The sequence below is a fragment of the Canis aureus genome, chromosome 3 (genome assembly GCF_053574225.1).
Source record: "Canis aureus isolate CA01 chromosome 3, VMU_Caureus_v.1.0, whole genome shotgun sequence".
In the NCBI taxonomy this organism is placed as follows: Eukaryota; Metazoa; Chordata; class Mammalia; order Carnivora; family Canidae; genus Canis; species Canis aureus.
Genome location: NC_135613.1, coordinates 76,034,569 through 76,046,766, shown reverse-complemented (window position 1 = coordinate 76,046,766; position 12,198 = coordinate 76,034,569). Strand labels below are relative to the sequence as shown.

The window sequence follows — 12,198 nt, the reverse complement described above, 5'->3', positions numbered from 1 at the left end:
GAGCGGCTCTGATACCAAAACAGTGCTCCGTCTGCCTCTTGGGTCTGGCTGGAGCGTCCCCTCCGTCCCCGCTCCTTCTAGTCTTCCATCCCATCGCCCTTCCCTTCAGCACCTGCCTCTGTCTTCCTGTGGCTTCCGTGCCCCATCTGTGCGCACGCCTCTCTCGTCTCCGCTTCCCCTGTCCCTACATCTTCTAAATATTAAAACCCCCAAACGGCTCAATCCTTGTTTAAAATCCTCTCCTCTTTCTTGGCACCAAAATGTCGCTTGGCAAGGGACTCTCAATTCTCTTGTTTTTATATTTTCATTTGGTTCTTCATTGTTTTTTTTCTTTTGAGCTGTTTGTAAATTGTTTAGGGGAATGAAAGACTCTGTATAAATTAAGATGAATCAGTCTGAGTTAGTAGCGGAGTTATCCCCCCGCCACTGAAGGAAAAATAAGATATCTTCCAAACACACACCTGTAACCCTCATCTCCCCCGCCAGCCCCCACCCCAGATCACTGGATTCCCATTCTCTTGGATGCCCATTTGTCTCTGAATCTTTGTAGCTTAAACTCGCCCCCCCCCCCAAATCAGACCAGGACAGGAGCCATTAAAATCTCATCGAATAGTCCGTACAATCTGGGTTTTATTCAATGAAATAAACACTTAATTACAAACATCTGTTTTAGCCTAAATTCTAATTACTTAACCTAGCCATCTGTAATTTTAATGATTTCCTACGATTTTTGTTCTTTGCAGTGTGATTAATGGGAGCGGCATGTGAAATAGCGGGTATGTGTCTCCATCCACAGCTTGCCCGCTTGCAGCTCGTGTGGTGTCAGGAGGGAAGCAGGGTAGAGGGGTGCAGCCCCAGCCTGGGTGGTGGCACTCAGCTTTCTCTCGAGGTTACTAACCCCTCAGCTCAGTGGCTCCCTCCCCATGTCCTCAGAGCAGCCCCCTTTCCAGCCCCCTGGGAAGGGAAGGATGGGGGGGGGGCGCACACACACAATTTAGGAGGATGAGAAATGGGACAGGAGAAATGTCAAGAGCATAGAAGGCACCTGGAGTGTACAGGGGGAAGGAGAAGCAGAAGGAAGGCGAGGGAAAGGGAGAGGGAGGGGGAGGGAAGGGGACAAAGGGGAAAGAAAGGGAAAAGGGGAGGGAAGGAGTCATGAGGGGAGGGGAAGAGGGAAAGGGAGGAGTCAGGGGAGAAGACAGGTAGAGGAAGAGACTGGAATTGAGATAGAGGAGGGGCAGAGGGGAATGGCAGGGGTGGCAGGGGTCGGAGGAGAAGAGGTCCCTGCGGAGGAGCTGGCCGCAGTCTTTATGAAGCTGGATGGGGAGACAGACTGGCCCAGGCTTTCCTGGAACTGATTATTTCTCACCTTCCAGCTCACCAGCAAATGACAGGGCTGGGCTGTTTGTACTGGAATTTCAACCCCTAACGAGACAGGAAGAGGCACCGCTTTTCAAAAGGCAGTTGCTAAGTGAGAAGCCCTGAGAAGGGTTTGTTGCTGTTTGAGGCTGTGCGCTTTCTTCCCATGTTCTTCCAGGTGGGAGCCTCCCCTTCCTCCTCCGAGGCCACAGAGCCGGGCTGCAAGGCTCTTGGCACTGAGTGGCAACTGGGGCTCTGATCTCACTCTTCTGTGCCTCGGTTTCCCCCCTTGCCCAAAAGGGGTGTGTGACCACGCTCATCTGCTACCGGGATGCATGAGGAGGAAGGAGAAGCGGAGCTGGGGTAATTTCATGGAAGGCCCTACGGGATGTCTTCGCTCTGCGCACAGATGGAACAAATGGAAAGAGCACCCCGGCCTCCTAAGCTAGAAAGAACGCACGCCCCTATTTTGCCTGCAAGAAAGCCATGGGGCTTGGCCAAGAGAAGCTGACTGAGGAAGCACCACAGCCTGGCCCCCGGGCCTGACCATCCCCCTCCTGGTGACCAGGGCTCAGGCTCAGGCTCAAACTTCCTCTCCTCCTAGGCCCCTCCAAAGTAGGCTTGCACTCTTGTTCTCCACCCCCAACACGGAGGAAGCCCCCAGAAGACCCCCTACACACTCCCTGAATGTTCCCCAACATTCCTGGGGAACCTAAGATGCTGCAGCTTTGGCAGCTCTGAGACTGGATTGGGAAGGACAAAAATGCAGTCAGGAGGGCTGCTTCCATGTGGCCGGACATGCGGCCCTGGCTCCACCCTGGACGCCTTCACACCCTGCACAGCGTCCCGCACACTAAGTGAACAGCGGTGTGGTCTTCACTTCCACCTCCTCTGGGAAGCCTTCCCTGATTATTCCAGGCAGAGCTAAGGGGCTTCACTCTGCTTTCACAGGGCATCCATCCCATTTTCCTAGAGGTGGAGGCAGATCTTACCTCCCACATCACGAACCTCAGAAGGCAGAGGCTTTGGCTCCTATTCACCATGACAGACTACAGGATGGATGTACCCCAATCCTTCATTCTGTCCTGTACTCACACCTTTTGCTGTGTGACTTCTTACTTTTCTTCTCTAAAAGAGCCGAGTCCTCATTCCCTGACTTTGAATTTATCTGTGCCTTTCCTCGGCCAGCACTATGATTTGGCAGTCGCAGTGTGCACATTCTGGGAAATGAGCATTAAGAGGCCTGGTGTGTTGCTCCTTGCTTTGTCACTATCCTGCATCCACCAGGAGAATATGCCAGGCTGGCCTGCCTGTTGGGCCAGGGGAAGGAAGAGAGGTACGGGGAGCAGAGCTGCCCCAGCCCAGATTCCCTGAGTGAGCTGCTCAGGTGAGCTGACCCCCCCGGCTAGGTCAGGAATCCATAGCTGATCCTCCCCCCCCCCCCCCCCCGATTAGCTGATCTGATGTTCAGATGCACGAGCTACACAAATGCTTCGTGTCACGTGCTAGTGAGATTTGGGGGTTGGTCGTTCCACAGCACTTATACAGTGAAAGCTACCTGATATACTTCCTAATGCCTATCTCAGTGGCTGCCTTATAGCATATTAAAGCAGCTTATTCCGGGGATCCCTGGGTGGCACAGGGGTTTGGCGCCTTCCTCTGGCCCAGGGCGCGATCCTGGAGACCCGGGATCCTGGAGACCCGGTGCGTGGAGCCTGCTTCTCCCTCTGCCTATGTCTCTGCCTCTCTCTCTCTCTGTGTGACTATCATAAATACATAAATAAATAATTAATTAAAGCAGCTTATTCCATGAAGAGCTGTGATTAGAAGACAGACCTATATTTCATTTTATCTTCACAAAAATCTCCTTAGGTGGCTAAGCAGAACCAGCCCAAAATTCCGGATCAAGAATCAGAGGTGCAGACAGTTATAGAACTACCTTAGATCACTGAGCAAGAACATGGCAAGATCGGTATTCAAATCCAGCTCCTACGCCTCGGAAGGCCAGCGCTCTCTTAGGCACATGGGAGCACACCCGGCCTCAGAGTCCCATGAAAGGGACCGGCTGGCCTTCCTGGCAGGTCCTCGCAAGCCCTCCCACTAGGTACCGGGCGGGCCCTCATCTGCCTGCTGTGGTCAATGTGAGCACTTACTGGAATGGCTGAGTCCCTCAGAGAGTGATTGGAAATATGGCACAGGGACCTTTTATTTCACCAGGCCACATGCCAAACGTGGAACAGTCTGGGTTGGAGGCAGCAGGCTTTGTCTCCTTTCCTGGTATGCTGCGAGCTTTTCCAGGCTGCCTGCACCTCATTAGAGTACAGGAGCCATGGCTGCAGGACTTGCAGGGAGACCAGGGGGACAGGCCTGCAGCCGGCTGGGAGGGATGAACCTGGTCCTACCATGATGCCCTGTCTGAGGATGTCCCGCACTGTCCCCAACACTGGCGGTGAGAACCCCCTTCCATCAGAGGTCTCACCCCTGCTGAGTCCTTCCTATGGATTCTCACCTCTTCCAGGGCTAAAATACTTTGTTGGGGTGTGCTCCTTAAACCTTTTCTGAAACTCAGTTCCCGGCTCCCTGATCATAGCTCCCTGAGCTCTGCATGAGCTCCGACCCCTTAGTTACTCCTTCCTTCCTAAGATTTCCACCAGGCTATGCAATCATGGAGGTGCACAGCTTGTTAAAAGGTCCCTCTGTCCAGGCCCCTGCCTTTAGCCAGCCTTGGCCAACCACCAATTAGGTGTCCATTTGTGCAGATGTCCAGAAATGTCCTTACCCTTGGACACGCACCAAAGATAGGTCTTGCGGTCCTATTTTAGAAGCCAGGGAAGGACCCACTCCAGGAGGGTGCCCAATTTCACTGCCACCTGCCAGGGAAGGACCCACTCCAGGAGGGTGCCCAATTTCACTGCCACCTCTCAGGTCTACTTCTTTTCCAGTTCTTTCTATCTCTAGCTCACTGTTCCACCTGCCTCCCTGATTCACTCATTCGTTTGACGAATATCCACTAACTACTCTCACTTTGCCAGGCCCAATGTACAATGTCAACAGAACGATGCTCCTAGAGAGAGGGAAACAGCATAGCAGTTAAAACTTTGAACTGGGTTCTGATGCTAATTCCTCTGCGTACTAGCTGTGTGACCCTGGGCTGTTTACTTAACATTTCTGGGCCTCTGTTTCAGCATCTGCAAAGTGAGGATACTGATAGACTTCAGAAAGTTGTGGGAGCATCACGGGAGCTGTCTTACAGGGCTTTGGGAGGCTTAAAAGTAACGTGGCTGGGAAAGGACCTAGAAAGCCAGGCAGTCCCAGTCTCCTGAGAACTGGCCTTTTAACAGACGGACACAAGCACACATACGTGACCTAACCCCACAGAGTAACGACATTAAACCTAGTGGAGTATGCCCGGGAAAACTTTGCCTCCATTACACACACACACAGCAGGGGAAGAAAGTACAAAGAGGAAAAGCAGGTGGGTGAGGGCACAAAGGAAGCCTGCCTGCATGAGCTCCTACTCGAGGCGGTGGTCCAGAGTGATGGAGAGAGCACGGGATCAGGAGTCAGGAAATCTCAGAATCTAGCTTTACCTTGCAAAAGGCTTGGTGTTTGCCTTTGAACAAGATCTCCAGGTCCCCACCCTCAGCCCCATTCTCAGGCTGGGCTTCAGTTTCCTATGCTAAAAAATGAGGAAGAGGAGGAGCGACAAGTGCCTTCCAACAGTAGGACTGTTGATCCTAAACTTGGGCAGTTCTCAGCAACAGCATGATCAGGAATCAGGCCGCAGGAGATGCACGGACCTCACTAAATGACAGATCCGTGGCTCTGCACAGCGCTCCCCTTGCGGACCTCCACCAAGCCTGCTGATTACAGCTCACTCTTTCCCAAACTTTCTCCCTCGTAACCACTTCCCAGCACTGGCTAGGACCCGACAGGGCTGGACTCCAGGAGGGTGTGTGTGTGCGGAGGTGAAGGGGCCCAGGGAGGGCTCCGGTGGGTACTTACCGCAGGCCCAGTGAAGGGCACATGGTCACAGTTCTCCTGCCAGGACTGGTTGAGGCTCTGGGCAAACTCTTGGAAGAAAGCATGCGACTGGTTGAAAATGGAAAATCCCAGGATGTTGACACGATCGTCCACCAGGCTGTCCATTCTCTGGAGCGAGAACTCCTGAAAGACCCAGGAGTCAGAGAACAGGGTTAGCAAGGGAGGAGGCGTGGGCTCGCTTGGCTGGAGCACGTCTGGGGCTCTCCTATTCAAACGAACCCTTGGTGGTGGTACTCGGCTAGGTACTAAAGGTCCAAAGGGAACCATGAGCTGCTCTTCTGAGAGTTTGTGGTATTGGGGAAGAAGAAGAGGAAAAGAGAAGTAAGTAGAATGATCCCTGAGAAAGATATGTGTCCTGTGCATGGCACAGAGAGAGGGTAAAGCTAATGTGCCGGGGGGAAGCAGGCCTGTGTCCACAGAAAGTATGACCCTTGAGCTAAGTCTTGAAGGAGGCAGAGGCGTCCTCTGGGTGGCAAATGTGGATGGACAAAGGTGATTCCACAAAGAAGTCATCACAGTGGCTGTGATATGAAGGCACAGAGGTGAGAAAGTGTGGCCCTCTGGGTCAGAGGTCTGCGGTGTGCTGGGACAGGGCCCTGCTCTTTCAAGTGTGGTCTTCGGAGTACCTGCCAATGGAATGCTCTGACGTTTCTTTAAAAAAAAAAAAAGGTGACAATTCCTGGGCCTCACTCGACACCAACTGGATCTGAATCACCTGAGCTGAGGCCCTGGGCATCTGTGTTTTCAGCAGGTCCCAAGGTCACATGCGTAGCAATATTTGGGAGTCACTGGGTGAGCATGTGGGACGCTGGGGGTGAGGGAATAGTGAGAGATAAGGCTGGGGAGGCGAGCAGGGGCCAGAGCACAGCAGCCTGACCAGCAGGCTAGGGAGCCCGCACTTTATCCTGTACGTGATGGGATCTGACGGGACTGTCAGCAGAGGAGTGACAAAGCCAAGTCTGCTTTCAAAGAATCTCAGCCTGACAGTCTACATGTAGCATTGTGCCTTCCCTTATTATTATATTTTCCCATTTATTTAACAGATATTTAAGTGTTTATCATGAGCCAGACCCAGGCACACAAGATATTCTAGAAACAAAATGCACAAACAAGAGAGAGGCATGTCCTGCTCTCAAGGAGGCTGGGGGTTAATGGAAGAGGCAGACTAAGCACACAGGCAGATATGACTTCAGCCGTCTATGGGAGCAATATTGGGGAGGCTGCTACTTTAGATGAGGCCATCAGAGAGATCCCACGCGGGGCAGTGACATTTAGAAGCTCAAGGGATTTCCGCCTAGGACCCACGGCCCTCTTCCCGTGCCCTGGCTGAAGACAGCTGTTCTCTCAGCCAGCTAAAACCTGCAGGCATGAGTCCCCCGAGGCTAGCCAGTGTCAGAGGGAGAAGCATCGCCCTCCCCAGCAGGGCTGAGCTCTGAGTCCAAGACCTCCGAGGCTCTCTGCTAGGAATCCAGGCAACGGGGGTGTGCATTTATTCAGGTCACCAATCCTGCTCCTGGAAGAAAGCCTTCCAGTGCAGGGCAGGTCATCTTCACACCCTGAAGTCACATTCATCACACGTTCGTACCGAGCACCTCACACAGAGCTCCACAGCCCGTGGGCACACAGTAGTTAGAGACCCCAGGACGAAGCCGACAGCCACTCGGCCCGACCAGATAGATGGCAGGTGCCCTGGGCTTTCTTTCTGGCTGGGCTGAGACACTGATTTCCTCAGGCAGATTCTTTTTCTTAAGACTTGGCTCCTCGAGGGCCCTGGCCCGTCCCCCGAATCCTCACTCGCACGTACAGGTGCTGCCAAGGCCCGAGGCCACAGGCCCGAGCTCCCCTGCCCAGAGTCCAGCCTGATTAACTGCAGCTTACAGACTGAGGTTACAAGGATTCCTTTGGAGCCTCCAACCCCTGACGGTGGGGAGTCGGCTGAGGATTAAATATATTTTGGATCCTGCCACATTCCCGTTAGGGGAACACAGACGTGCCAGAGAACATACCGATTCATAAACTTATATTATCTCCGGGCTCTCGAACAGGGCAGCTGCCCATGCGCTGTGGGCTACCGGCAGCACGAGGGGCAGATGGCTAATAAGAAGAGATGCATTTGGCAAGGGAGGGTGGTGGAGGGGGGGACAGAGCCAGGCTGCTGTCAGGCAGCTGGGGGCCTCAGCAGCTGGAAGATGTCCCCTCTCCCTGGACTTCCTTGTCAATGTGGCACATTGTCACCCCTCCACACCCCGCCCCCCAACAGGCTGATGGAAGGAGGCCCATTTCGAGGGAGCCCTGGTGTCTTGGACGTCTACACCCTCACAGCAGCAGCAGGAGCATAGAGTGAATAAGGGCTTTGGTGTTCAAGTCCAGATTCCACGCTACTGGATGTATGACCTCAGGGAAAGTCTGTAACCTCTCTGGGCTTCAGATTCTCATTTTGTAAAATGGGAACGATAATGACGGCAGCCTGACAGGTTGTTTCAGGGAACACACAAAATGCCTGCGACAGGCTTTCACATCATATTTGGCACATGGAAGCGCTCAACTTACGACAATTACCGAAATACGACCCCGAGATCTTGGGCACCTTCCAGCCCTCTCTACCTTAGTTCCCACCTGCTCTGAAAACGTGAGTTGGGAAGGTGCATCCTTCAACTCTTGTGTTCTGAGCAGAGGAAGAACGAATGAGTTAATTACAGACAATTAGAAACAGCCCTTCCAGAAGTCAGCCTGTCTGTCTTCTCGCTTTTAATTCCTACCTTCTTATCCCTCAATTATATCCTTTTTCAAAGGCCCCCTTAAGATAAAAAGATCCAGGAGCTTCCTTGATAATTCATTCTATTTATAATGACTCATGGGAGAGCTTGCAAAAGGACAAGAAAGGCGGTGGTGTGTTCTCTTATCATAATTTCCTGGGACACTCTAGACTCTACTCCCCGAGTGCCCTCTCAGTTAGGAAGTGCCTCTTTATGTCTAAACTTGGCTCTCCTACTGCTGTTGAAGGCTGATTTCTAAATGAATAATGGGAAACCGCTGACCACTGCCAGTTTCTAGACAATGGGCAGCTTCTAAGCCAGTGTTTCCCAAAATGCATTCCTCGGGACACTAGCTTTTTCCAGGATGTTAATAGAAATTTCACAGAAACAAGGTTCCCTGTTAAGGTGAGAACACACTGCATATTATATCTGCCTTTTCAAGATTTATAACACACAGTAGAATATTATTAATGGTTTTAAGAAGTCCTGCAGCAAAACAGCTTGTTTAAATTTTGTTCAACCCAGAACCTTCCAAATGTTATTAACATGAAACACTTCTTGGATGCCTGGGTGGCTCAATGGTTGAGCATCTGCCTTTGGCCCAGGGCGTGATCCTGAAGACCCGGGATGGAGTCCCACATCGGGCTCCTGCAGGAAGCCTGCTTTTCCCTCTGCCTGTGTCTCTGCCTCTCTCTCTCTGTATCTCTCATGAATAAATAAAAATTTTTTAAAAAAGAAACACTACTTTCTCTCAAGACCCATGAGGGTCTCACAGTAGTGTTCTACAAAATGCACTTTGGGAACTGCTACTCTTTTTCTGGGAGAGACAGAGCCTATGTGCCTGTGAGCAGGCAGGTGGAGAGAGAAAATCTCAAGCAGCTTCCACACCCTGCATGGAGCCCAACATGGGGCTGGATTTCACGACCCTGAGATCATAACCTCAACCAAAATCAAGAGTCAGACGCTTAGCCGACTGAGCCACCCAGGAGCCCTGGGAAATGCTATTCTAAACACATTCAAGGAAACATGGATTATAAACCCAAAATCAAGTGGTGGAAACATTTTGCTGAGATCGATATTTCATAAACTTAACAAATTTCAGGACTGGAGGAGATGAAAAGCCTTCTGGTCCTGCTGCCTACCACGAGCTCAAACAATGCACACCTGGCTCGCTCAGGTTTCCTGCTCCTCCAACCCCACAGCCTGGCTGGCTGCAACCTTACTTGAAATGAAAGAAAGAGCCGGAAGCCATGGGGTCAAACAGGTTCTTATGGGGGAGGGGGGAGGGCTTCATTCTCTTCTTATAAATGGTTCAGGAAGGGAAACCCTAAGGGTCTCCACTCCCAAAGGGAATGGATTCCATCGCTGTGACAGCAGAGGAGCCAGGGTGAAGAACAGAGCTGGTGGCGGTCTGCTAAAGCCACGCAGCAGAGCAGACCAAGGCCAAATCTTCCGTTACTCCAAGTCTGCACGAGTCTGTGACAGCCCCCATACTGCCATCACCTTCTCACATGTGTGGTCTTTCTCTCCAAAGGTCCATATATTCCCAGAGAACAACAATGTCTGCCTCGGTTTTGAATTTACCCACGTGGCACCTTGCGTGTCTGATCCCCAGAAGCTGGATGGTAAATGTTGGCTGAGGAATGTTGATTGAAGATGTTTCTCATTGATTGAGGACCCTGGGGTCCTCAGTGTGCCTAAACTTACCACTAGTCTGCAGTCTTCCTCCTCCAGAGGACGTAAGAATAGGAGTAAAATTTGCACCACCCCCGATTATCTTCCGGAGGTTGCATTATTGTATTTTGACAAACAAATTCCTGACAGCTTGTTTCCTTATCACTTGGCTTTCATGTTAGAACATTTTTAAATGCGTATGCATGTGTGCATGTATGTGAAGGGGTGTGTGGGGGAATTTTTGAGCGTGTAATGATTTGCAGGGAACCAAATAAACTACAGTTGAAGGTCATGTCGCAGCCATGGGTGGATTCAGGGGAAACCCTTGGGTGAGGGGCATTTTGAACAGGCCCAGAAGGAAAGCCTCATGGCTACGAGCTTGAGAGCAACGTGGAAAGGTCATCAGGAATGGTACGACTCGGCTCGGCACCCCTCACTTTCTCCAGCAGGTGTGACACATCCAGTGTCCTGGTCTAACAACAGGCATCCACTCACCAGCTGCCTGCAGAGACCTCAGGGCTCCCCAGTCACCAAGCCAGGAGCAAGGACGGCTGTGAGTTGAAGTACAAGGTCAGTCGACTAGAGCTGAAAGCACAAGAGCTCTGAATGATCCAGATTTAGTTCCTGCGCTTGACTTTAAGGAGAAAAGCAGGAAGCTAACGCATAGGCTCCAGGGTACAATCCATCCCCTACCTCTACATCACTTGGACTTGGGCCTGGGCCTGGGTGAGACAGGAAGTAGCAGAGATGACGTTCTACGATGTTCCATCTGCCCAGCAGCCCCTTCTCCCTTGTATTCCTAACCCAGTAAGTGCATTACTAACTATTCCCCCAGCTACCTGAGCTAGAAACTCCAAATTTTCCTTCATCTTTTCATTCTACTTCTGGTCAGCTGCCACTTTTGTCAAGTCTATCTCTTGAATGTTCCCTGAATGTCTCTGAGGTCTGTCCTTCCTTTTTCAACCCCACCAGGTCAGGCCTACATTTTCCCTTTGCAACAGCCTGTTGCCGGAGACCACACCTCTGATCTCAGGAGACGTGGCCACTCCATCGCCCAACTCCCAGGTACCACTGACATGGATGGCAGTGTGAGCGGCGGTCCCTGGAGCTGTGCAATGTGGTGGTCTCCTCGTGACACATCAGAATGTAGTAGAAAGAGCACAGGTTCCGAAATAAGACGATCCTGGGTTCCAATCCTGATTTGGCCACAAGCTGAGCGGGTGATCCCGGGCAGGTCAGTAACCTCTCTGAATTGCAGCCTGTCACCTGTAAAATGCAGGGGAAGAACATCTACCTTGCAGGGGTGATCCACGGAAAGTGGCTGGCGCATAACAGGCACTCATGACACGTGAGTCTTGTTCTCTCCAAACACAGTCCATCCTCCACGCTGCCCCCTTCTCACTCCTTCTCCTGGTTCCCATGCCACGGGCTGGATCCCCTGACAAAGGGAACTAGCTGGCCTGGGGGCTTCTCTTCCCTCCTCTTCCCCCTCATTCTCTAAGAAGCTTTTCTTAGCTACTTGTCAAACGAGAAAAGTTTTGCTTAACAAGTCACCATAAGGTGTTAATTGCTTGGTGTGGCTATTTGTGTCAAGACAGAAGGCTTGACGTTCTAGATCTTCCATCCGTAAATAATTATAACAGAGCGATGCTTACAATAATAATAATGGCTACAATTTTATTGACCACCAGCTGTGTGCCTGGAAGAACTCAGTCGCTTCACAGGCAGGATTTCAATTCAGCTGGTAGCAGCCCCTACAACACAGGAGCTCTCGTTGCCCTTGTGTGCCTCAAGGAACCGAGACCCAGACTATTGAAGTGGCTCTCCCTAGGGCAGAGAGCTGTAAACAAATGGGTCTGGATTCAAACCCAGGCCCAGCTAACTTCAGAGCCAGTGCTCCATGTTCTCAAAGCACCTCCTCTCCACTGCGTGGCCTCGAAGTGGGGGTGACCAAGGGCCAGAGGCACGATGCATTCACTCTGAGATGCTGTAAAACAGCTGGCAAAATTGAGTTAAAATTGATTTCGGAAGGTACAACTCAACTTCAAGACCCACGAGAAGATTTACAGCTACAACATGAATACTGGGGGTCTGAGTAAAGGGATTACCCAATCAGCTAAATCTCTGCAGGAGAAGGATTTTAATTGCAAAGGGGTCGGGGACTTGGCACGGGCCCCAGGCTGAACAACTGAACGATGATCCTGAGAACACAGGAGAGCCGAGGTTTGCTCTACACCATGTCTGTTCAGCACGAAGAACCCAGAGAAAGGATATGAGAGGGATACACCAGGGTGAAGCAGGTGCGGAGGGTTGTCTGGAAATAAAGGTGGTATAACTGAAGATGTGTGTGGCCAAGGGGCACAGA

General features: G+C 51.5%; 1 protein-coding gene across 1 annotated transcript in view; it reads right to left on the bottom strand.

Moving 5' to 3' along the window:
• The window catches only part of GRIK4 (glutamate ionotropic receptor kainate type subunit 4), a 382,506-nt gene that overhangs the window by 113,523 nt on the left and 256,785 nt on the right, over positions 1–12,198 (bottom strand). The window contains 1 exon segment of the mRNA XM_077893889.1: positions 5,365–5,526. Within this exon segment, the coding sequence (XP_077750015.1) occupies positions 5,365–5,526 (162 nt within the window).